The 27,174-nt window shown below is 40.1% G+C and overlaps 2 protein-coding genes across 2 annotated transcripts; both read right to left on the bottom strand.

The window, feature by feature from the left end:
* Positions 1–839: 839 nt before the first annotated feature.
* On the bottom strand, positions 840–10,635 carry LOC103479321 (adaptor related protein complex 2 subunit mu 1). Its single transcript, XM_008433684.3, has 13 exons — positions 10,477–10,635; positions 9,029–9,150; positions 5,227–5,492; positions 5,041–5,123; positions 4,655–4,660; positions 4,360–4,495; positions 3,938–4,082; positions 3,667–3,684; positions 3,174–3,293; positions 2,890–3,025; positions 2,375–2,472; positions 2,136–2,247; positions 840–1,878 (listed from the first exon to the last, which is right to left on the bottom strand). Exons 2-13 carry the CDS (start codon positions 9,100–9,102, stop codon positions 1,744–1,746), a joined length of 1,329 nt encoding a protein of 442 aa, XP_008431906.1. The 5' UTR covers positions 9,103–9,150; positions 10,477–10,635; the 3' UTR covers positions 840–1,743.
* Positions 10,636–11,825: 1,190 nt separating this feature from the next.
* LOC103479347 (segment polarity protein dishevelled homolog DVL-3-like) lies at positions 11,826–26,678 on the bottom strand. Its single transcript, XM_081598506.1, has 15 exons — positions 26,077–26,678; positions 24,026–24,095; positions 21,402–21,517; positions 20,825–20,943; positions 20,316–20,451; positions 19,796–19,886; positions 19,575–19,644; positions 19,342–19,481; positions 18,409–18,485; positions 18,223–18,290; positions 17,503–17,652; positions 16,269–16,400; positions 15,335–15,502; positions 14,959–15,162; positions 11,826–13,099 (listed from the first exon to the last, which is right to left on the bottom strand). Exons 1-15 carry the CDS (start codon positions 26,235–26,237, stop codon positions 12,741–12,743), a joined length of 2,061 nt encoding a protein of 686 aa, XP_081454632.1. The 5' UTR covers positions 26,238–26,678; the 3' UTR covers positions 11,826–12,740.
* Between the last annotated feature and the right edge of the window lie 496 nt (positions 26,679–27,174).

Genomic DNA, 27,174 nt, shown 5'->3' with positions numbered 1-27,174 from the left:
GTTATACGATATTAGGAGACCAATTAATCTTAAACTGTTGCAGCCTACAAAGTCATGGAGTTAACTGCAAAAATACTGCAGTCGTAATATACCAGTATATTAATGGAAAGCAGCAGCAAGGACAACTGGAGCCTCGAGAGGATTGTAAGGCAAAGCCTATTCAAGAGTCTGGAGGTGTGGACTGAAGCTACCACAGATTTATCAGCACATATAATTTGCATTTAATTTGGAAATCAAAGAGTGTGGCGAGGGACAGAATCCACTCTGCTTGACATCCATTAGAAATGTTGAGTGATGATGTGGGGAGCCGCGTTTCCTGCTGCTGTTGGTCCACACAACACAAATTTTACAACATTCAATACTTCCTTTTGCTGGCGATATTTGCCGATTTCAGTTCCCAGCAGGACATTTTACCTGCCAAAACTCTAAAACCTCCTATGCTGCCGTTACGTCAAGCCAGTTTGTTGGACCAACAGAATTTGAGTTTAGTCAAGAGGGAAGTAAACGTTTCAGAACCAACAATGCAGACAAGCTCAAAGTCACCATAAAAATGGAGTCGGTAATTTATGTAAAAGTAACCCTGTGCAGCACACAATACTTGTCAGTAATTGTTTTTTTTAGATATTCATTGGCTGTAAAACGGTTAACATAAGAAATAAACTTTTTAAATATGTGGAATTAAACTACATAGAAGTTTCACTTTTAAGCAGAATTTAAGTTTTAGCTTTTCACAAGCACAAGACTTATTTTTGTTTTTAAATTGGCAAGCAAATTTTGACCAGCTTTGTAGGAAAAGCTTCGCTCCAACAATATCAGACAAAGGAAAACCAGGCAGCAGGTTTGGTTACATAGATTTTATTGGACAGAACGGTCACCAGGGCTACAAACAAGAAGAAGCAGACAGTGGCAAAGCAAACACCAGGGGGAGACCTCACCTCGCTGCAAACCCTGCAGACTGATCTTTGAATTGAAAATAGTGTGGCAATGATCATCTTAGTGCTTATAAAATATCTGGGGGGAAATGAGTCACGATACCCTAATGAGGACGATGGTCTGACCTCAAATGACCTGACGTGTCTCTGAAAGGAACGCATGCTAGCAGTATAAAACCAACTTGAACAATGTCGATTTCTGGATCAGCTACCAAAACAACAAAGTCGGGAATGATTTCACACTCTTGGGTGAGAGAAATACACAGGGGTCCATCCACAAGAACACAAATCTGTCAATTTATTCAGACGGTAAACTTTACTCGAGTACATGTGAATAGAAACCATCTGGACTCGTCTTTTTAGGCGCCTTAATCAGGTAGAAGTGACAATGAGGACCTTAACAGGAGAGAGTAGATAGAAGAATAACACTGAACAATCCGAGCACTCATTCAAAGCTTCTGTCCTCTCCCCCTGAGACTCCAGCATCACACGTCTTTTTCTTTCAGATGGTTCACAACTGTACTCGTCACTACTAGATATATACGATACAATGGTTCACATTTTGCATATATCTGTGCATTACACCATATTTACTTTTTTTTTTTTCTCTTTAAACGATGTAAATTCGATCTCCAACACCTAGCTAAGAAGGGATAATGGGGGAGGAGAGGAGGAGAAGAAGTGATAGGGGCCGAGGAAGAGAACAAAGACAAAGTAGGGAGAAGAGGGCAGAAGAAAAATTCTTAACAGGGATAGATGAGGGGAGTTGGGGGGGAAGTGGTCGGTTTTGCTGCCTTGCTAGGGTGGAAATTCAGCAGCGGGTTTCGTAGATGCCGGAGCGGCCGATGTACCGCACCCATTTGATGACGTCGTGGTCACTGTAGTTGAGCTTGGACTCAAACACCTTCAAGTAGCGCACCTTCAGGCCAGACGGAGCAAAAGGAACCTGCGGGGGACAGGAAGAGGGACGTTTGAACAAGCCAGGACGTGTGGACCACACAGACTGCTGTAGCGGGAAGGAAGCCAGACAGCTGGGGATTTGCATCAGATACTGAAAACATTTGATCCACTTCGTCTGTCTGGTCGGCTACCGTGTATTTGTTATTCTACGGCAAGTGTGTTGAGCAGGGTTTTTTTTTTTTTTAACTGCAGCTGTGAAACAAGATTGTATCTTTGAGGAGACAGAGATCCAACCATCATCACCTCAAAGTTCATAGAGATAGGAGGCCTGGCCCATTTCTTCTTGTCGTTGGTGGGCAGCAGCTCGATCTCAGCACTGATCTGAGATTCCTTCATTCCAGCCATTCGTTTGATCCTGCAGAGCACACAAAAAAAATATAAACAGGACAAATTTGATGCCATGTGGAAGGAAACAAGTCGAGGGCATGCAAGGCTCACACAAAAGAGGTTAGGCGGTTAATTATTAAGCTGCAGCGACTCACTTCCAAACGATGGCGTTCTCACTGGCCTTGTATTTGGCTTTTCCCTTCATGCAAATCACCTGGACACCACTGGTGTTGAGTGGTGTTGGGATTCGCACCTGAGAAATAAACACACACACCAAAAAAAAAAAACATTGAAAAAAAGGAAAGTGAGGCATACACAGCATTTAAAAATCTAATTTAGATTTCACAACGTAGATGTAACGAGATGAACCGAGAAATAAACTGGTGATTAATTGGATGATTTCTAAGCTGATCAGGCAGTTGAAACTCAAATCTTACATTAGTGCTAATCACACCACCCTTATGCATGGATGTTTGTATTCATACATGACTCAATGTTACCCGTTGTGAAAATCAGACAAAGCACAGGGGCATTTGAAGTTTGTTGGTTTTTCAGAGGGCGAACTTGCATCATGCCACCATTATCAATATATCATTTATCACAATAATTTTTTTGGTATAGTTTATCATCCAGCAAAATGTGTTTTTGTGACAGGATCACAAAATCTCACCTCAATCTTTTGAGCTAGCAGTGAGGGTTTAAAGTTCGACTTAATGACCACTTTAACTTCCAGTTTAGTGCGTCCCACCTCCCTGACCAGAGGAATAACTCGGAATGGAAGGATGATATCTTTAGTGGTGCGATATCTGCAATGAGGTAAAAGGGGAAAAAAAAAAAACACAGAAGCTGTTATTCCAACATTCCAGACTTGTGACTTTGCCATGTTGTTGTGCATTTAGGAAATCTTGAAAGACAATTTTAAAGCTGAAAAAAAAAAAAAAAAATCTAACTGACCTCATGAGCTCATACTCTCCATCTGGAGGGATGAAGCTGATGCTGCGCTCCGAGTCAAACTTACTGAGACGCACACACTGGTGGAAAGTGCAGTCGTCGATGGCTATGGACTGCTTCCCACTGAGAAAAATAATAATAAAAGTTAGAAAAAGAGTAATGAATGACAAACTTGTACTCTTCCTATGTGTCCAGCGGTTGAAGACATAACACATGAGCACATACAGAAAAATAGCTGGCAGCCACACACACACACACACACACACACTAAGGTCAATAGTACTATTCTTAAATTATAGTTAGGGCGAAAGCGTATAAAAACAACAAACAAGCAGGGAGGTCAGCTACACAGATGCTTAATACAAAAAACAGAGAAAGAAAAAATGTTTCAATGGCATTGCAACAGACAAGAGGATGAGATCTTAATATGGCTGAAGGTTCAGACAGAACAGGGATGAATAATGATGTTGGGGGAGAGGAATTGGTAGCACAGTACCTTCCTCCCCCTAAATCACTGAAGAACAGCACATAGAAAAGAAAGAAAGGGAAAAAAGACAGGAGAGATCCATGCAAAGGAAAGCAAAAAAAGAAAAAAAACTGTAAAGCTTGACTGTAATCAGCACCGATAAACAGAACAAACTGAAAGTTGCTTTTTGAATCTCAGTACAAAACTTCCTTTTTTTTTTTTTTTAAAGCTTCCAAAGACAGAACTAGTCAATAACCAGTAGTAATTTAGTCAGTGTTACGTTAAGTGCTGCATCTCCTACCTCTTTCCTGCATCGTCAGACGCTCCTCCCTTTCCCTGTTTGTCGATGACAATCTTGTCATTCATGCCAAACTTGCACTCGGGCATTCCGCTCAGGTAACTCTTCATCACAACTCGGCCCGACACGTGCGCGCTCAGGACTTGACCTGAATAGTGATCAGTGGCAAAAACCGGGCCAAAAGTTTTATTCCGTGTTCTTTTGGAGGACTTTCTGAAAGCTTTCTCTAAATCGATCGGAAAAGAGCTATTATGCAACAGGAACACTGTGGTTATGTTGGACCTACATTTTACTACTTAATAAACCAATCAGAAAAATAAAACAGCGGAAGAGTCAAATAAAGTCATTAGATCTGACTAACTAAATGTTCCCAAAATCCATTGTTGTCACTGGTCTCCATCTACAGGGCGAGGACACAAACAGACCTTGAGGTGACATGAGTAGATTGACGCTTTCCAGTACGTCCAGGAAAAGCTCGTTGCGGCGATATTTGATGCCCTCACGCCGCCAGCCGATCTGCCCCGTCACCTGGCTGGTGATCTGAGACTGCTCCTCCTTTGTCTGAGAGACAGAGGGGAACGACATCATAGCAACCAACAAAAGACCCGACAAGCAGCAACTTCTAATTTCAAAGAGACAAGTAGGAAATGCAGCGCTATATAGAAAGTGATGCTTTATGAAAAAGGAAAAAAAAAAAAAAAATTAAAGTAAGCATATTACCTGATGCTGAAGTTTCCGAAAAACCACAGTTGTGAAAAATGGCAGGAAAAAGAAAGAGATATTCAAGTAAAAACACAATTCAGTTAACTTTATTTATTTATTTTTATCTCCATCTCTACTAAATCAAAATGACTGCAACAAGATCAGGCAACACACAAAGTATATAGACCAGGTGCAATCAGATCAAGCAAGGTCTAAAACTAAACATTTTCCATTAGAATCAGATCTTTAAGCTGAAATTAAACTATCAGTTCACTTTTCATTTCATTCAAATGGACAGACATTTTAACAGGGTACCACAAATTGAACTAAATTTCTTCATCCAATTATTGAATCAGAGTTGAGGCTTTAAAGTTTTAATCAGAGAGTAAACATGTCTTGCTTACTTGTCCTTTGATGCCCTGCTGGGTGATGAAGGTCTTCAGGGCACCGGTCTCTGAGTTCTGGGGGTAACCGAAGTCCAGGATCTCTGCACAAACAAACACAGAGAGACAACTTTCAGTAAAAGATAAGCGTTGCAACAGAGGGGACCTGAAACGTGCTGCGTTGAAACAAACGAGCGCTGATAATACCATCCAGCAGCTCATAGATGAGCACGAAGTTGTTCTTGATGTTCTCCTCGCTGATCTTGCCGAAGTAGGCCGTCATCACATCACACATTTTGTAAAGGAACTCGAACACCATGGCGGCGTTGACGTTCTGCTTGGTGACGGCAGCCAGCCATATGTTGGAGCGCTTGACGTGGAAGAAGCTGGTGCGGGCGATGTTGGTCACCGGGGACCGAACCTGTTGCCGGGCGTGAATCACGTTCACGCGGAACGCGTCCACCGCATTACGCCTGCAACGAACGGGAGAAAATTTTTAGGTTACGGTGAAAAAAAATATTTAAAAAATAAACCGCTTTTCTGCATCCTGTGAAGTCATTTGCGAAAACGTTTTCAATTTTAGAATCGTATATTCATTGTTGGATATGGAACGTATATGTCAATACCAACTTTCATTGACAAACCCTCCAACACGGTTAACATGAATCCAAAGAAAACGGACTGCTGCAAGGAAGTCATGGTTGAGACAGTTTCATAGCCTGAAACACTTCTAGTCAAACTGTAAATTTGTCAACATCTAAATATATAATTTGAGAGTTTGGCATGTTCAAAATTAGGGAAAGAAATCCTGCATCGTTATTGCCTTATGTGCAGGGCACAGTGCAGTTGGGATTTCTAAGTAAGCATTACTGTGAATAAGTTTTATCAAGCTCAGCAATTTGTTTTTACAGAGCCTTGCAGAATTAGTCATACCATTTGAAGCTTCTCATTTTGTCACATTACAAACTTAAATGTATTTTATTGAAATTTAAAGTGACAGACCAACACAAAGTGCCAAAATTGTGAGAAGGAAAATAATGGTTTTCAAAATATCTTCCAAATAAAAATCTATGGTTCCTTTAAATTGATACACTCAACAGTCAGTAATTAGAATCCATATTTCACTACAAATACTGCTGGAAGTATGTTGGGCTATATCTCAGCCAGACTAGCAAATTGTTTATTTCCCCCCCACTCTCCCACAATCCTTTACTAGATAACTCAAACTCACTCAGATTGAGTGGAGAGCACTTATGAACATTCTACAAATTCTTAAACCACATCTAGTCTTGATAAAAGTGTGCTCAGGATGTGAGGCAGGCAACAATTTCTGCCTCATATTTTGCACACAGACCAAACTGTTCAATGTTGGTTTCATCTGATTGGTGTACCTTCTTCCACATGTCTGCCATCTCTCCTACGAGTATTTGTAGAAAACTACAAATAGGGGGTGTTTTGGGTTCGTTTCCACAATGACTCTCTTCGCTAGTAATCTGTAGAAGGCTGATTTTTTAAATACAAAAACCTCCATGACCAATTCCTGTTTTTCCCTTTACAACTTTGTCCCTCACAACTAATGTTCTCCAAACTTCTCACGTCATGACAGAACAGCATGTTTTATGCTGAGGAGAAATTAAATACAGCTGGACTCGGTTTAATCGGGTGAATTTTGACTGCGCTGGATTTTTATTAGGGGCTCTAGGAGTGGATAAGTACATGTGCATGACACATTTCATGTAATTATGCAACAGAAATTCTTAGACAGTGTATCATTTTTTTCACTACTTAATTATGTTGGTCAAGCACGTACAACCTTAATACCTTAAAACAATGAAGCTTGCAGATGCAACATAAAAAAGGGGATTACAAGCTTGAGCAGTGTGAATACTTCGGCAAGGCACTGCAGCTTACAATATGTAGAAAGATCTGTCTAAAAAGCCAAGACATTATAAAGTGAGAAGGCACCGTATGAATTCACTTTGTATCCAAACACTGCTCCACTAATGTGAAGCAGAATTTAAGTTAAAAAAATATATTTTAAAACGTTTACCCCAGATAACAGCTCTAGACAATACTGCTTAGTGAAAATGACACAGCAAATTTAATCTTACAAAGTATGCAACTAATCTCCTTAATTTCTGAGAGAAGACAGGGCAGAGCAGAAAGAAAGCAGCGCTACATGAACCTTCGTTTCTCATGCTCAGACTACATGCTACAGCGCTGGCTCAGATGATCAACAATTACACTCCTCGATTTCAGTTGATTTGGAGCTTTATTTCGGTAAAATGTGGTCTAATTATCACCAGTGTATGAAGAGGTGACTCATGCTTACAAGAACCGTCGGGTATTTAACCATCGCATAAATGCTCATGCAGGTCAGGGGTCATGGGGGCGAGAGGTCATTGTTCGGTGGCCATGAGAGGGAGGAGTCATGCTTTAGAAGCTGCAGGAACTCTTACCTATTTCTACATGGGGAAGGGGGCCAAGATGAACAGATGGAGGAAAATGGTTAAACAATGGTTAACAGAGGATAGATAGCAGAAAAACAAAGATGAAAGAAGAGGACAGACAAAAATGTACAAGACATTTTCGTGCATCATGTAGACAGAGTGAAGGAAAAAAACAAACAAAAAAAAAAAAAAAACGGTAAATTGTTCATGATGTCATATTTGAACGAGAACTTCTCCACTCTTTGGTTTATGCTTTTATACGCAGGATGACGGTGTGTGCATTACTGAATAGAACACTGCTGCCATCTTATTTCTAGCAGACAAGTCCTGTTACCAAGCTCTTTTGCTCAACATAATATGAATTAGTATTATAGTAGTTTGAGCCATTTAGTGGCATTTTCATGCACAGACCTTTTGACCACACCTGAAGCAAACTAGTTACAAACTAACCTCCATAAAGAAGAAATACTTATTTTACACATTTCTAATGACACTGTAAGCAACTTCGAACATTCAATGGCATTTAAGTCGCACTCAACATCTCTGCAGTGGATTATTTGTCACTATATTTTTTTTAGGGTTTCAGCACCACAACTGCTAAAAGCCAAATTACCGTATGTTCCGTACTATAAGACGCACCTAAAAACCTTCAATTTCCTCAAAAGCCGACAGTGCGCCTTATAATCCGGTGCGCCTTATATATGGACCAATATTGAGCCACAACAGATCTAGCAACTACGTTAAGTAGCCGCCTACTTCATTTTCCCCCGTAGAAGAAGAAGTGCGCGGTGCATGCTGGGATAGTTGTCAGAACGCTGGTTTGTTAATAAAGTTTGATAATACATTTAAAGCCAGGGGAGCCGGAGGGGCGGGGGGAGAGAGACAGAGACTGCGGCGGCAGCGTGTCGGTTGGTCTGTGTTACCCAGAAAGCAGTTGGGCACAATATCGCAAACAAAACAATATAACTTGATATGACAGAGAGAACTGTGTTTAGAAGATTTGAATAATACCTGGGAAATACATTTCCCACAGAGTTGCATGCTGATGGAGAATAAAATTTATTTGAGTGGTATTGTTGCATTGATAACTTTAAGTTTTCCCCAAGCCAAGTTAGCCTGGAATTTAGTTTCCCACACAACAGTGCATAATCTTGTAATATGAGGGTGTGAGTTGACAAACATGAGTGAACCAAATCCTTACATCAGACAATTGGAAAGGAAAACAAATTGTGACCATGTGGTTCTTCCCTACCATTTATAACTTTATTTTACGTAAAGTAACTCATTCATCTGGAATGACAGGTTTACGAGAATACTTGTAAATTCAATTTTATAGTTAAACTTTGTCATTTGGAATTCCGTCGTTTTAAACGTTCTCCTGGCTTAGCTTCGTTTCTTCTGCTTCCCAACGACACAACAAACATTAATTTACACAGGTTCAGCGACATAATCCTCTAATCTGGGATAAACTCAAATCACTCCACCCGCATGTTAGGTTCTCACTGAAGTTTCCCAGAAATCTAGAAGCCTTTCCGCAGGTTTGCTGCTGTGAAACATACCCTATATCATCTCGGTAAACGCGGGAGATGAGGACCTCCCCCTTGTGGTTGTAGATGAACAATCCTCCAATCATTGTGGCTGCTTCTCACTCCCAGCGTGCCATTGTGAAACCAAACGCCTCCTGAGAAGAGACAGACATTAGGGAAGGAAACTGGCTAAGGGGAAAAAAAAAAAAGGGATGATAGAGAAGTGAAAGCAGTGAAAAGTGTGAGAGCGGCCAACGGTACAGAGAAGCATTTGTCCCTCATATCCGCTTTTTCCGTCTTCCTCTCCCTCACAAGTACACATCATCTCATTGACAGCCAAATGCATCCTGCAGCTGCACCACTCCATCAGTGACTTTGTTTAAACATCCATTTGCATACACTTGATTCCAATATTTGTCGTCAAGAGTACTACCACTAAGAAAATTCGTTGGTTTCCCAAGGAAGATTAACAGCAGATTAGCAGCCACCAGTTTGAGGCAGGTAGCTGGCTTTAAATCTGCTCTCTTTTTTCACTTCCTGCAAAATCCTCCCTAATCTCATGACACCAAAACTAAAATCAAATTTATGATTTATAACCCAAAGACATTATTTTTCATTCGTAGCCTGAGCTGCTGTTGTACAACTGATTTGTTTAATTGATTGCTATGTCTGACCTGCAGACATAGCAATCTGTCCCACTTAAAAAAAATACATTTTCTGGCAAAGCGGTGAAGGACACCCTTGAAAATTTCTAATCAGAAACTTGACATTAAAAACAAAACGTTACTTGGAAAACACCATGGAAAAGACAAACATCAGATTTCTAATAACGGAGCGAATAATTATCGCCAAACCAAAGGGTTTTATCGACGCTATCTCGCCGACGTCAAGATGTCTGCTCATTCAGGCCATTCCGTAACGTTTGTGATTTTCTTCATTCTACTTATTTGCTTCTCTTAGTTAAGAAGAATCCCAGCGTCATACAATTTATGACATTAACATTTTTTAATACGAGTCAACATCAACGAAGGCCTGACCTTCAGTGAGATTTAAGTGATGGAGAACGAACCGAGAGGTAGCAGGCTAATTTAGCTAGCCATAGCAGGCTAGCTGTCGACACCGCCGAACCAATTGGATTTTTAACGGGCTTCCGGTGAGAGGAACGGAGAAAATGACACGACAGGTTGTCATAAATCATTAAAAGTTATGAATACGCTTGCTATTTATGCTATTGCAGAATTGAGAACATAGATAATGCATGAATTAGCCACATAACTGGTTGCCTGCACATTTTTCTACTAAATGAAAGAAATTGCCTCCTTTCCGTTATCACAGAGCTAACCGCTACTAGTAGCTGGACGTTAGCTGCTAACGTTGCTAATATTAGCATTGCTAAATTAAAACACTCACCAGTTATCCCTGTCGATAACTAGGCCAAGTTACTTATTTTCACCGAGAAAACGTAACATTTGTAAATTTACCCCAATTATTCCACAAAAGCCGCCACTGCTTTACTCCCAGTTCAGCTTCGAGTGTCCAGCGTATTCCCAGCTCATTCACCCGCAAGCTTCGCTTCTTTCCCTGCTGCTCTGGGAGCTGTCAGCTGACCCGCCGTCTTTACGCACTGTCGTTCCGCTGTGACAGGAAAAGGCGCGGCTGGAGCGCTGCATAAACCGCACCCAGGCCAAGTTATGATAAGCAAATTGGCGACTAATTATTTATCTTTTAGCACTTAGATATTAGCCAAGGAGCTTATAGTTATGCAAAATGGCAAAGCGTCCTGTTCTTACAAAAGGACATAATTTGTTAAATATTAATGAGTTGCAATTCCTCAGGCGAACCAGAGGGGGGCCTACAGGCTATTAACATTTAGTATTGAGAACAAGGAATGTCCCTTTCATGCCAAGATATTAATTATTCGGATATTCCCGCACTAAACAGGTTGTAGTATATTTTTCTAGGGTTCCTACTGTTGATATTTTTGAAGAGTTTTTGATGTATCTCTTGGGATTTTTAATGTATAAATACAAAACGTTCCCATCAGTTTTATGATACGTTCATGACGATTTCTACGTTGAAACTGGGGAAACGACATAAATTAAGGGATGAAATAAATGCTGGACAGGAGGATGGACGAACAGAATAGAAATGGATGGAGAGGGACATATTTTAAATAACCGGGTGGTTAGATAATACATAAAAAGATGGATGTACATATGGGCAAATGACCAACATAATGTAAGTAATGACGGTAAAAAATGGTTTATGGCTTGCACAGAAATGGATGGATAAAACAGATGAAGGGGAAGGCAACGGAAATGTATGATTGGATGCAAAACAATCTGAAAGTACATTACTTTTTATTCCATGCTTTTTCTGTTTTCAGTTCTTGTGACCCTTGACCTAAATCAAACTTATTTGTTTTTAAGATTCTGAAACTGCACAAGCATCCAGTTGCATAGGTTAAAAAAAGTAAACCATTTTCTTTTTTTTTAGGAGAAGAAGCAACATCAGCTTAACACACAAGTTTTTCCACCTGAATACACAGAAAACAGTTTGCCCAGGGTCATTCAGTTCTAAGGCCAATTTAACTTCACACATACTGCTCTTTTTATTCCCTTTCCCCCATCCCACACACACACACACACACACACACATACATCTGCAAACCAGACTGCCCAACCTTCACATTCCTACTCTTGGACAGTCTGGAATCCACTGCTTTCAAATGCAAATATGACCTGAGGTAGCAAGGGAAAAATAAGCCCAAGAAAGTTTTTTTTCCTTACACACTGAATCACAAACACACAAAAAAGACCCCACAAAAACATTTTTGTCATAAAACTATATTTATAAATAAAAAGACATTTTTTTCCTTGATAAAAGAGTAGTGTGAAAGACATGGTAAGAAATGTTCCACTATACATCATCATGAGATTGAAAGTTCTCTGGTTAGCTGATAAAATGCAACATTGTAGTGTAAAAAGGACTCTTAATGTTCAATGCTGCTGTTAAGCTTCAAAACGAACCTAGTTGTGACCAACTATGTATATAACAAAACAAATGCAACATTACAGTAAAAAACGACTGTAATCCTACATACAAAATTTCTCATTTCTTTCTATCCTTCTCTCTTATGACAAGCAAACACTTTAAACATTTGAATCAAGGTTAAGGTCTAGTGTTCTTCAGATTTATTTCCTTGTTAGAGGTCAGAGAGTGGGGACTAAAAGAACAGAGGAAAAATGCTTCATCCTCTTTTTCTTCTTTTTCCTGACAAGGATAGAGAGGGGGAGGGCTGAAGAGTAAGAAAAGGAAAGCAGAGCGGAGGTGGGAATAGCAGTACAAATGAAAACCATCCATGTGGATTTGAGCCGAGTCATCTTCCCAGTTGAGAGTTTCCTCCCGATCCCTCCCACTCCAGCTTTGTCCTTAAACAAACTTTTCCCAACCCTGAGAAAGACACTTTGGTTCCATCTTGAGCTTAGGGTGTTTCTTCACTGAAGAAAGTATGGGCATTATTACTTGGGAGAAAAGCACAAGTGATGAAGACATTTTTTTTTATTTTTTAAATCAGCATGCAAAACTGGGTTGGTTTTATGCTTTTTGAAAAAAAGTTATCAAGACTTTGAGTTACAGCTTTTGCGATCTCTCCTGCCTCCGTTGACATGTCATGATGTCCTCCTCACCCGAAAGGAGATGGGAACATCTAACCTGCTACTTTACTACCAACTCCAACACATTGTCACATCACGTCAACAAAGAACTCTCCGGCGTTGCCCACCGCCATACGCAGGGACTGGCGAGAAGCGGTCAGCTCGGGAGGCACAGACGTCAGCTCTCTGCCTTGCGGAGCGCCGGGTGCGGCGGTGGACAGATGAGTGGGCTGGGGAGGCAGCCCGGGGGGGCCGTACACGAGGCCGGGCCCGTAGGCTATGGAGTGCGAGTTGGCACTGCGGTGGCTAACAGAGCTACGGATGCTGCGCTCGCTAGGGGGAGCTACTGAGCGCTCGCTAGGAGCTCTGTGGCTCCTGATCTCGGACTCGCTGCCGCTGCCGCCGGATTTCCGACCCTCGTGCTTGCTGCAGTTAGAGCCGCTGCTTCCTGTAAAGAAAATAATTAGAAAAGCAGACAATTAAAGTATGAGTTTTGATTTTGTTCCTATAAACAATTAAGAGCAAATTATTTTGTGGAAACTCTTTAGACTGCTGAAGTTAATGTAGCCATTCATACACTGAAAAAAGCTCTGGCAACGCTGTTTTTAAAAAGTTTTAAAATAAAGCATTCTTCAATTTCATTAAAATTCATTGGCAATAAGAATTTCAGTACATTTATTCAGTGGGGTTGAAAAAAAAGTCTTGTTAGAGAAAAAAAACAATGGATAATTATCAGAACTGACAAAACAATGAAGTCCTTTTTAAACAAATATGCACCTTTTTAAGTTAAAAATTTATAAAAACTTGGATAAGGACTGGTTTATCGTTCTATCACGCACAGTGAACAGCAGAGTAAGGAAGGTTAAAGAACTTCTTCAACGGCCACTGCAGCAAATAGAGGCACCTAAGTGACTTCCACAATGTCTGCATTTTTACCCCACTGATAATAAACTTATTCCCTTTAATGGTTTTTATTTCAGTGGCTTTTTAATTGTTTCACAAGCATAAACTTGAACATTATATTGTGTTTCTACTTTATGATATATCAAAGTTTGATTAAATAAATACACTCAAACAAAAAGTCAGATGCATTTTTCCTCAGTGCCAGATTGAACTCCTGTAATAACAATAATACAAGTCTTTATCATACATATATTTTTCAAATTTTCCATCAAGTTTGTCTCATATCGCTGCATTGATTAAAATTGAACTCAATGCAACACAACATTCACAAAAACAAATGGTGACAGCAAATGAGTAGCCGTTTAATACGTCATAAAAACACACTCGGGTTGTTTAAGGATTGCTTCATGTTGCACATTTTAAATCACGAAGCACAACACAACCCCTGCCCCCACAAAACAAACAGCACAACTAAGATGTTGTCTCCGTGGGTCCAGCTGTTGTTAGTCAGGAAATATCTGAAAATCGCAAGCAGACGCCTCATAAAACCACAAAGCCTGCTTTTCCTCCCCCAGACATTAAATACACACAACATTCCTGGACGTAAATATGGCCAGTTTTTTAAACATTTTTTTTATAGGTTTTCCCTCATTTCTCTTTAAGCTCAGTTGCGTCTCATAAAGCCAATCGAAACCAGCGATCAAACCTGTAAATGTATTCGTAGTATGAATACAAAAACTATTTGACTTCTGTCAGTGGAGCAGGGAGACAACAGGAAACTAGTTCTCAGAACTGAAATTAGCCATCTCTGTGTCAGACACAGCAGGAGATGTCTAAATCTAGATGTTAGATGTCTAAAAAAAATATACACTTTTAATATGGACATAAATTTCACATCAGATTGTCAAAGGAGAAAGAATAAGACAAACAGCTTCTCCACCCTGGAGAAATAAGTAGAGGACTAACTAGCAGGATGTTTGCGTACCAGGGGTCTGCAACCTACATCCCCAGAGCTAAAAGTGGCTCATTAATGTTAACCTCCTCTCGGAGGACATATGTTCTCGTGAAACTTGTTGGTTACGGGTTTTTTTTGGTCTGTCTGTGTGCAAAGTTGGAGACGTTTTAGATTGTACAAGTACAATCTAAAACGTCTAACAGTAGATGAAAAAATAAGCTGTTTTGTTGCCAAAAAGGGCTCTGAGGATTTTAAAACACTGCTGATCTAGACTACAGACTAATTTGGAAATAGTTCACATCATAGATTCAACATTCATATCATAGACCACACACTGGTCTATGATATGAATGTAAGCTTACATCTGTTTTTAATGCTGAACTGTACACAAACTGGCTGTGTGATTTGTGTGAGGATGAGAACCAGGAGGGATTTGAAACTCAACTCACCACTGTGCTGGCTCCCAGCGCTCCCAGCTGCCGGCCCCCCGTGGAAAGGCTGCGGCAGGTCGTAAGGATGCGGGATGGGAAATTGATAAGGCAGAGGCATTGGCCAGGGAGCAGCACCTGGGTGGGGCAGAGGAGGGACTGTGTCCTGGTCCGAAGCGCCTCCGCTGGAACCGTCGTGGTCATGTAGTGAGAGGTGGGCCATGTCTAAAAAAAAAAAGAAAGAAAAAGCACAAACAATTTGATTTAGACTCCCACTGTGTACATTGTGAGTCTTTCTATGCATCTTAATTTTTTGCTTTGTAGATGTTGGTGAGTTAGCACTCGTCTCCCTTGTGTAAGCAAATATTACGACACGCACACAAAAAGATCCGCTTACTGCCACAAAGGTCCCCGAAGACATAGTAGCACTGCTCGGAAAAGGTTATCTTGTTAACAGTGTGCCGTATGTAGCCGGCTTTCAGCAGGTTGCTGGCGTACTTCCGTGCTTCCCGACGATCCGAGAACCCTTCCACATGATGGAAGAGCCAGTCCACCACATCGGACCCTGAGATGGAGAGGGCCAAACACATTTTAGAAAACACAAAACTCACATTTCTGATGAACTTAATCTTCACCGACTAGGTCACACGACATTCTTTATATGCCCACTCTAGATTGCTGTGAAATCTCGTAAGAAATCAAACAAATATGCACAAAAAAAAAAGTATTTGGGCACTACAGACAATCCTGAACTACAGACTAAGCAGAGACAATTTAAAAAATAAGAATGATGTGAAGGGCAAAGGACTCATGGTTTTCAAGCATTTTCTCAAATATTATGACTATGTTCTGAATTGCTCCACTGTAGCTGTGGTCGCATGTTCAAGGTCATTGTGCTGTTGGAAGGTGAAACTCCGCCACAGCCTCACAGCTGCAGTCTCCAAAAAAAAAAAAAAAGAAGAAATTGTTTGGATTCAGAGTTAAACTGAAACGACTCATCCACCTTCCCATCAACTCTAAACAACTTTCTCCATACATGGTTGCTAGTTAGTCCTCTACTTATTCCTCCAGGGTGGAGAAACTGTTTGTCTTATTCTTTCTGAAATGAAAATAAGAAGTCCCATTGAAGTTTTCTAAAACACCTTTCATTTCACAATTATGTTCTCTGTTGTGCTGGTTTATCACACAAATTTGTGATAAAATATACAGAATTTTGTGTCTGAAACATTATTACATGTAGAGAAATTCAAGAAGTATGTATGAACACTTTTGTGAGGCGCTGTATGTAAACTGACTCTCAACCATGTCCCCCCCTTCTCCGATAAACACACCAATAAAGGCGTTGGCGATTGTTATCTTCAGCCACATCCTGTCCCGCACCTCCAGACCCGACTCTGGACAGGCCATGGCCTTAGCAACCGTTGCCATGTCGCTATGGATCGAGAGATGAAAGTCATCAAATCCTGTGGGACACAAGACAACAAATCTTAGTAGTTTGCAGGACAGAAATATCAGCCAATATCATGTAAGAAACTGAGCTACATTGTTGTTGTTTTTTGTTCCCCACAGTGATTCCAGAACCACTCAATTGTGTTACTGGGACAAATGCAAAAAAAAAATGTTTTGGAATTTGCCTTAAATAATGTCTGGTTTCCGGTAGTCTGAGCTGAAATGGGTTTGCTGGGCTGTTTTCATTGTGATTTAAAAACTAGCTTTAGCCAAGCAAACGGCTTAGCAGCTGCAAAACAACCCGATTGTAGAAAATGTATTCCTTACAACGTCAATCTACTTCATAAATCATTAAAACTCAGGGCTCACCACATTCCAAGATTGAATATATTTGATAAAGAATTGAGAAAAAAAATAAGTCTGTAGCTAACTAAATCCACCCTTGGATGCAAAGCCATCTGCAATATTACACATAAAACTAGCTATGCTGAAGATGCCATAAATTTTTTAACTGCAATATTTTTTTTTCTACTAAACTTCTTTGTTGCTGCATTTGAAATAAAGCCAGCATTCCAAAGCAATGATACGTCTTTTATGACTTTTTGTAAGTGTATGACACACATGTTTCATCTTAGAGCTAAAACACTGCAGAAATGCAAATCGCATCAAAAGTCGGTCGAAAACTTCGCAGAAAGAGGATACGTGTCTCTCCTGGAAACGAAGCCAAAACTTCCCGTTTCCAACGATTACAGGGAAGATTAAAACTTGTGAGTTATAACTCAGTTTTGGGGGAAGAGTTATTGAGCAGATGGAAGCTGTGGGGCTGAAAACTGGGACAGAGAGCCGTTCCAGGAATGCAGTTTTAAGGGCGAGGCCACACTTCGAGTCTTAGCAGCGTGTTAGTGAGAGATGATGTTGCTGCATTATTAAAAGTCAGAAGGTTTGTGATAGTGGAGCTGCTAAATAATCACGCTGCAATATTTAAAACAAACCCGAAGCATCACCTTTCACATGGTAGCAGACTACGTGGAGCCAAAACGAAAGTGACGACAGTTGGGATACAAATGCTGCAATAACAAGCCACAGCAGGCAGCGGTGGAGGACGATATGACTCACTTTCTGTCTCGGGAATGGAGCTGCTGATGGAGGAGCTGGTGGAGGTGACGGTGCTCATGGAAGGGCTCATGCCGTACGGAGGGTAAACCCCGGTCATGGCGGCTGTGTGGGACACCCATGCAGCTGGGTCGATGGGTCGGATGGGCTCGCCTGTTGAACGCGAGGAGGAAAGCGGTTAAAAGCGGTTAAAAGCGGTTAAAAGCGGTTCGGCTTGATGTCAAAACAGGTGAGTTATGTTGCCTTCATTTGCAGAAATCCAATTTGTTTTCCCAAAGACATTTAATTAAACCAAACCTGCACGTTCAACTCATTTGAAATAAAATAGCTGAAACGTAAAATCGCGATATTATTACTGTTAAAAATTGTGACATCCCCTCCCTCATCGCCATGTTGTCCATCACCACAATGTCTCCCACAATCCATTTGGGTTTTAGCAGCTCAGCCATCTATACGCATATGCAGACCTTTCAACAGTGCCAAACGCATTGCTAGGTATCAAATGATGCTGAATTATAACAGTCTATTAAACATCGGAGGCGAGCAGTTCTTTACAATCGCAATTATTGCAAACGGCAACATTTTGATGACGACTGTGATTCAACGTGTCCTGACTATTTAACACATTTCCAATTAGAAGACAAAAAATGTGACTCTTACTCCCTCTCCGTCTATTTCCCAACCTGTCTAAAAAGAATAATAAAAGAAGAAACGGCCACTCACTCCTGGGGAGAGCGAAACAGCTTCGAGGGTTCGGGTCCCAGCACTTTGCAACAGTCAGAGTAATGGGGCTGTACGAAACACAGACCATTAGCATTAAATATAACCATTAGAAAATTATCTCCAACTTTAACAGACTCCTGTTTTATGGGGATAATTATGCGGAGAGTATTAATGGTGGCGACTAACCCCGGTTTGTGCACGATGTCCCTCAGCACCCGGACCGCGTCGTCGTTGCTCATATTCTCAAAGTTTATGTCGTTCACCTATACAGGGAACAAAGGTCAGAAAATTAAACAGAGTCAGCCTGTCTGCGTTTTGCCAACAGCAGAGTACACTCTAAATGAATTCCCACACAACAGTTCCTCTGTTGTGCCAGTAAATCCCACTGTGCAAAGCCATTATTTGGACTTGATGTATGTCTCAAACTACAGCATATAAGAGTTTTGGAAAGAAATTTTTTCCCCTGTAAACACAGTTTACAAGATATTAAGGGCTTGCTTAAAAAAACTAAAGGTCAAGAAAAATATTAAAAACAATTGTACTTCCAATTTGAAGGATTCGGGTATGGAATAATTATAAGGAGATAAATCTGTGTTTTTCACTGTTTAAATGATAAAAAAAAACAAAAGAAGATGAAAAATAATTTTCTAAACAAATACAGAAATGTTTGATTATGGTTATTTTCTTTTATGAATTTGTTAACAGTGACTCTGCTGTTTTGATTTTGATTATGCTGTATGTGTAAAAAAAAAAAAAAGTAAAGGTAAAATAATCCAACACTTTAGTTCTTGGTATTGACAGTAATTTAAGTTTATCTTGGTCTGCACTATTTTTTTTCTTTTTGCTTTGTGTGCGTTTTCTTTTTTGACTAGTGCATGTAAATGTTAAAAATGACCAAACAAACAAAAAAAGCACAGCCAGTTAAAAATGGCTGCATTCAGAGGAACAGCCCTGAGAAAAATAGTGATTTCAAACTAGATGCAACTGTACAAATGCTTACATGCATCTGATGCAAGGAAGCTCTTTAATAAAGCTCTTCTATATTCAATATGTAAAGTATGCCCCCCAAAAACATTCGGGAAATTCTTTTCTCTTTTAGTTTCTTGTACATATTCACACCTGCAAGAGCATGTCGCCTGGCTCTATCCGTCCATCTGCAGCCACAGCTCCTCCCTTCATGATGGAACCGATGTAGATCCCTCCATCTCCCCTCTCATTACTCTGACCCACAATACTGATGCCCAAGAAGTTGTACTTCTCTGTGAAGGAAGGAAGGGAGAGAGGCAGGGTTTAAAAAGTGAAACAAGACAGTTTGTGGTGACATCCAACTCTAACATGGACATGTGACTTACCCATGTTAAGAGTTACGGTGATAATGTTCAGAGACATGGTGGAATCTGTGATGCTGCTGAATGATGAAGACTGCAAAGAGTGTTGAAGAAAATGAGTGGATAGCTTGGTGTGGGGGCAGGGGTATCAAAGCAAAAAGAAACATTTAAATCTGCAGGGAACTTTCATCAGAACATCTGTAGTTGAATTGCTGTGGTTTACTCAAAGGTCTGTGCCGTCTCACCCTGTCCATGTTGGAGGCCTTCGGTTTCCGTCGGCGACGGCGATGTCGTCTCATTAATCTAGATGAGCTCTGCTCAGTGGAGCTACTGAACCTAAAAAGGCAAAGATTTTTTTTTTTTTAGAATTTTACATGTAACAGTGTACAAACTACAACTCTAGAATACTTTAAAAGTATTTAACACTTTACAAAATTAGTCATAAACAAGTCATTATGTTTTTATGAGCAGCATTTAAGCACTGGTACCGAAGCTGCCAAGTCAAAATTCACATTTTAGTAATAATGGTGAGGCTAAAAGCCAAAACAAAGAACAAACATGTGTTTCTCTTACATGTGCTTGAACCACAGAACTTTTTTTATATGAAGTGGAAACTGTCAAAGCTTCACAAAAACTTGATAACAAAAACTGATCGATTTAATGTGTTGTGAGTAACAAAAGACGGTTACAATTTTACTTCACTCTGACATAGACAATTAACTAAATGTCCTAAAATTCTCAGGACAGCCGTAGAGATCCTCTGACCTGCTGGTTGCGTCATCGTCCTCTGAGTCGAAGCATGAAGTGGACTCCAGCTCGCTGCTCATGAAGGATGAACAGCTGTCGTAGTCGGCTGCTCCGCGTCCCATCGTTCGTGATGAATAGCCGTTCTGCCTCCCACCTGCAGCAGCACAGCACTTTAATTAAGCATCAGAACTGAGCAGTGGCACTCCAGAAAACAAATAAAACATCTCTAAATGGATATTAAAACTCCATGTAGTTTTTTTCCAAGTAACTATCTTGAGTTAAGTTAAATTTAAAGCTTTTTGTCATGTCAAACTTTTTTTTTTTCCATCCTCATCTTAATAGAAATAATCTACCTTACACATCCTCAAAGCTCAATAAGAAACAAAAAAAAAAATTAATTGAATCACTTTTCATTGCATAAATGTAACTGTAGCTATATGTACGTCCAAATGACTGATACAGAATTTTGCAAATCCAACAAACTGAACAATGCATTAAGAGCTCAGCAGGCGGCAGGACTTTCTGACCATGGTCGTTTGTGTGTTTCCGTCTCGGCCTCTCCCTGTCTCTGTCTCTCCTTTGCGACACAATGGAGCCGGTTTCTGTGTCATTGTCCAAGCTGTCCCGCCCGCTTGCTGCTTTCCCACTGAAGACGGAGCGAAAGCAAGAGAGAGAGAGAGACTCAGACACAGAGGGACTCCTGGTCAGTATCAGAGCAGCTGGGTCATTAAAATTTACGACTAATCTCTCTTGGTGGAAATCATCTGTATGGAGAGAGGCTGTTTGGCGGAAATGACAAGAACTTTGGTTCCTTTTGTGAGCCTTGCATTTGTTTTACCATCATGCCTGCATGGAATATTTTAGAATCATATTACAGCATTGTCGAGTTCCTAAAGAGATCTCCTCTCTTAATAAGTAAACTGTAAAGAAGATGGGAAGAAAAACGTAACCGCTACATTTTGTACTCCTACACAAACCCAAGGACAAAAAGATTAAATGTTCTTTCTTCAGAGATTAGGAAGCAAAAGCCTGTCTAGTTTTCTCAACCATGGCACAGAAAAAAACTAAAACAGACAAAACCGATGTGTCGTTAAATATGCTCACTGGTAGGAAGGTGGTCTCGAGTCTCCGATTCCCCCAGTTCTCTCCAGAGGGGGCGTCTGCTCTAAACTGTCGGCCACCGAGCCTCCGTCCATGTGAGCTCCATCTCCTGACACCAACTATCCACAAACAGAGTAAAAATCAGTCAGAGAGCGAGGAAAGACTGCTGAGTACTAGTGTCCAACTAAACAGTGTGTTAAAGTTATTAGACACGCTTCTGTAAGATTGTTCAAACTCATCTTGAGGCGTTTGTCACATGCAAGACGGGTTTTTTCTTTAAATATATTGACATTTTTTGTTTGTAAAACATTTTCTAATAAAACCTACCTTCCCAAAAACAAGCATTCACATGCCTCAGATGACATCACTTTAAGGCAAAAGGCAACTAATCAGACTTCTTGATCACACCCATTTGGATTTTCTCCCCTTTGTTTGCATTGTTTAATCGTTTTTTCTTTCCTTCAAAACCTCTGAAATTATGATGTCTAAGAAAAAGATTGAACCTCACAAGATGAAAAGTAAAGTTCCAGATGAAGACTGTTCAGTTCAAGACAGAGCTGCTTAATGTATAAAACCTACATTGTAATTTCACTATATGCAGCATCATCAATGCAGAGGACCGCATAAATCCAATAATCAGGAGGCCATCATAAACAAAGTGCAATACATTCAAAATATGCTTGCTATTAGTGTATCTGACCAATTGGATGGACTTTTTTATTCCCACTAATGATTTGGATGTTAGTGACCAGGATTCTGCAAAATACTGATATTGTATCAACAGTTGTAGCGTCTTGAAACGGGGAAAAAAGTAGTGGGAAATTTTTTCACAAAGAAATTTGGTTCTAGAATCATGCAGCCTTGGTTTAGAACCAGTAAATTAAATACATTCAACGTGTAAGAACACGGAACACGACGCGTTTAAGTTAAACAACAGTACATTTTCTTTGACCTCAATTTGCACTGAGAGGAAAAACTCAATGGAAAATCCAGGTGCTGCAGCTTAATAGAGGTAACCGTTTTGAATCCGGCAGAAAATCACACATTATTCCCACCTATGAAAAGCACATGTACTTAACCTTTATCTAATTTATTACCAAGTAAAAATAAAAATAAAAAAAGCGCACTGAAGTACATTTTGGTGTTTGACGCAATTATAGATTAAAAATAATGGAGGTTCTTAGTTTTGATAGATGTAATGAAAATAATTTTTAAAACAGGTTTTTCAGTATTTGACCTGCCAATCCCTGATCAGAGCTGATTGGAAGATTTGATTTTGATCTCCGGACGACTGATTGGTGAATTACTAAATAGGTTTATGAAGAGGAAATGGGTCATCCAAAATGAGACTAATATACTTTAACACTTATGTCAAAAAATGGTGTTTACTAATGCCGGCTCATTGGCTTGCTTCTTGTGATGTCATCAACGCATCTGTGCACAAAGCCAAATTTACAAATTCAAAAACTCATTATGTAACTTTTTTCATTGCATACATTTTTGGGTGGAAAAACAAAACAACCTAGATAGTGTCTTTAACACCATGTCGGAGGTCGAGTTTTATTTTTCAACAAAAGGACTAAATGGAAAAAACCTCCAAAATATTTTTATGATACGTTTAATTACTCAGCCGACAGTAAAGCAGGGCATCATTCCGTTTGTCGAGCAACGCCGAGATCTGCTGCCGGACGCCCGGAGGACAACCGATCAGACGACTGAAACAACAGATGAGTGTTGTAGACAAACAAATGGATGTAGCAGAAATAACTCTGCCCGTTTGTGGAAAATTTCAACAGCCCTACAGAGGTGAGCGTCGTCGTGCACGTGGACAACGGAGGATGTGATTTTTTTTTTTTAATCCAGCCACACAATCTCTAAAGACGCTAATGAAAATTACCACAACAAAGGAGAAGTAAACAGACAGCAGCAACTCTGTGTTGATGAATCTTAAGAGAGAGAAAAAAATAAAATAAATAAAAGCTATAATTATAACCACATGGTGGGGCATTAACAAGAGGCATCCACCTCTTCCATCCAGACACAGAACAGTCTTCCTCTTTAAGTTTACTCTCTCCTCCCTGTGAGATTCAATCTTCTTGTTAGATGAAGTGAAGTGAGAGGCTTTGTCATTGGGCATTTTCCTGCTATCCTGTGATTTCACTTGCTTTTAATTTCATTTGGGCAAACAGGAAGGGAGGCTATGAACCAGCAGCAGATGTACTTCTCGACACAGGAGAGCTACTGGTAGAAGCTCTAAAGGAGATAAATGCTATACGATGATCTATGTGTTGATTAGTTTGTCCAGCGACTTTGGAGGAAATGTTTGAAAGCTGCTGAGGCTTATTTGTTCACCGACGAGCTGAAAAGTCGGGGACAAAAAAAAAGAAGAAAAAAAAAAGAAGGAAGCGTCCGTGTGTTCATTCGAGAATCATTATCTGATAATAACATTACTGCACAGATGCTTAAGGCCACTCCCTGGAGATGATGTATGGTCATGGTTGGTGCACAACAGATGGTAATTACCGATACACTTCAATGGTACTCAATTACAACTCGAGCACGGTGAACAAACACACACACACACACAAAGCAAACAAAACATACTCCAGGACTCATTCGGAGCTTACCCATGACACCACTCTTCCATTGAAGCAGGGCAGCCTGGCGTTGTCGTCAGAAATCTCCTCCTTTACCACTCTGCAAAGACAGAGAGAGAGACAGAGAGAGAGAGAGGCTTTTTTCAGTCAAATGTTACTAATACAACAACAAAGAGTGAGTAAACATGAGGGCGCATTTTGAAGCAATCAAGACGCGTAATGCATCCATCTGCAATAACACACACTAAGGCAACTTTTGCTTTTATTTTCTCTCTCTTTTAAATTGTTGTTCAAAGTACAAGACCTCAGGCGACAAGAGTTAAACAAAGAAACTTTTTCTTAAAGTTACAAGTTTGGAAACTGCTAAAAAGGTGGCTACAACAGCACATAGCCCACCTAATTCACAAATAACACCAGCTTGTTACACTCACATGACACTATAAACAGATGGGAAAAACTGATGTTTATGCAGTGACAGCTCGATGACCACAATTTCACTGAAAGGGTGTTTATTCTATATTAGTGAACAGGAACTATACACCTGCATCAAAATTCAAGTAAATCTCAGAAGAGATTATTGTGGTTATAAACAGTGGTGAATTATTTTAGGACGAGTGTGAAAAGTTGTTGCTCGTTTTCAAGGAGAAGCGACCAAACCATTTTATGCATCTTTGTTTACATTTTTATGTAAAACAGAATCCAGTTTTTCATAAGACATGGGTTCCATGAACTGTTTAGTATGTTTTCAACCTGAGTAAAAATTGTTCCCATTCTGAATGTTACAAAACATGATTGAAAGTCTGTCTAATAACTGAGCTGAAACCACTTTTAATAAAATACCTTTTGCTTCCGCTTCAAATTGTACATTTTTATTGTTCTGGATCTTCCGTTGTGTATTTTATGCACTCCAGATATTACTAATTTGGTATATCATGGATATATTTAAACCAAATCTTTTTCTTTTTTTTGCAAAATGAACTAAATACCATGACACCCAGATAAAAATAAAATAAACTCATACAGTTACTCACATTCTGCAGCAATAATGTATTCTTACAGATGGCCAGATAAAGCAAAACCTAGACTTTAACACTTTACCACACAAGAATAAATTTGGCAGAAATTCAATGTTCCAAAAAGTGTCAAAGCTATATATCCAAGGAAAATTATCAAAGCTTAATGAAACTTCCTTGAGAAAATAAGGGCATAAAAACTACATGAGTATGTCATTAAATAGTCACAGTTCAGTGCTGAGGTTTAGGTGGGTTTTTTCCCCCTCATTATATCATAAACAGGAATGAGTATTTCCCTCTTGCAATTTATTTTACAAGTTTTTGCCCCACCCTAATGGGAGTTTATTCAGGGGCAACATTGGAAAACTGGCGCAAGTGTTGCCAAAAATGTTACATACAGTCTTTCTAATTCTTAGAATCTAGACAGACTCTGTCTAAAGGAGGATAAATTGCCCACTTTTCCCTGCTGTGTTTTAACACAAAAGGCAATGCTCATAAAGCTGCCAGAGTGATGAAGAGGACATTCCTGTGTCCAACTCTACATTCCTCTGGCTAATAGACAACAACAGCAGCAGCAGCAGAGGCCTGCAGGTCTCACCGACTCAAACTGGCCCGGGATATTTTTGACACTAGCAAGTTAGCATATATGCTTTCAATGCATGGACCTGCATCTGACAGTACTAAAGTCAGACCAAGAATCCACCACTCAGGTCAGTGACCACAATTTCAGTTTTGTCTATTAAATATTTAAAAGTCCTTCCAGTATTTTTGTTTTCTGATTCGGGGGACTGTAACGCCAAACTTGGTCAAACAAATTCGAGACAAGCAATGTAAACAAACGAGGTCTGGACGCAGAGCAGATCCGCGGTGGAAGCTAGCAGCTAACAAAGAAACGACAAGAGCACCAACAACCTGGCAATGTAAAAGAAAAATGAGGAGAACACAACTGCATCACGGGGTGAATTAGTTAACAACAGCCTATTTCAGCAGCATATTCATTAAGACAACATGGGGTCGTTATCCTAACCCCACGGTACACACACAATGATAATAACCCCCCTTAGTTACCCGAAGTCATCGTCCATAGATTTGAAGAAGAACTTGTAGTTTGGCTTCTTCAGGACATTTTTGAAGTCCGCTAGCGTGACTTTGTCAGCAGGCACGGGAAGCTTTACAAGGTACGGTGTCTCCTGGTCGTCGAGGTGGTAGATAATTTTGGTTTCCCCCATCCCGGACTGTGGCTGTGGCAGCAAGGCAGGCTGGGTGCATCAAGCCGAGGGCCTGGCAGGCTCCCTCTCGGGCCCCGACTCCCCGTTGCGCTGGTGGCGGCGGCTGGGGCCGCGGTTCTCCGGTGTATTTCTGGTTTGTCAACTCGCCGCTTTTAGTCCTGGTTCGGTTTTTTTTCCCTAGTGGCAGCTCAACAAAACGACTAAGCACTGAAAAGAAAGGGGTAAAAAACTTGCTCCTCCACAAAGCGTCCCAACACTGACCAAAAGACCGAACAACGGTTGGTTCAGGTTCAGTTAAACTCCTGATATGTTGCAGAAAGGTTTGGAGGAAATGTGAAAAATCCGCTATGAAACTGGAGCAAAATAAAGATTCTCAGAAAGGGTGGCTTTCCCTTCTTCGTAACTGTCGAGCTCAGTACTTTGTTGCACACGAAACAGTAAAAAAAAAAAAAAAGAAATCGTTGAAGCTTGTCTTAGTGGGGCGCCATCTACAGGTCAGGAGGAGAACTGCAACAGAGCGGTCTGACTAAAGATGGGAGAGTGAGGATCCTAATGCATTAAAAAATAGTGGCTTTTGAAACTTTAAAAGTTGATACCATAATAAATAATTTTCACCCTTTTCCTACTTTTTATGAGACGTATCCTATACAACCAAAATAAAAAACATACAGGGAGAAATATGTGTAATCTACAATAACCTGGTTGCTTTCATCCATACTGTGAAGCTATTTCCTCAAGCCAACTTTAGATGCAATCTCAAGCCGGGGCAGGGTAAATTATGTTTTGTCATTTTGTTTTTGAAGCCATAACCTGACACCAGTGGTAGCCATTTAAAAATGAGCTACTTTCATATAGTACTTAGCTCAAGAGTGTCATTCTAGCTTGAAAAATATGCCAGTGATTTAATAAAATCTGGAGCATCCTTAAATAGACATTA

Source organism: Poecilia reticulata, chromosome 17 (assembly GCF_904066995.2).
Source record: "Poecilia reticulata chromosome 17, P_reticulata-male-v2, whole genome shotgun sequence".
Lineage (NCBI taxonomy): Eukaryota > Metazoa > Chordata > Actinopteri > Cyprinodontiformes > Poeciliidae > Poecilia > Poecilia reticulata.
The sequence above is the reverse complement of the archived record's forward strand: the minus strand, read 5'-3'. Positions and strand labels throughout refer to the sequence as shown.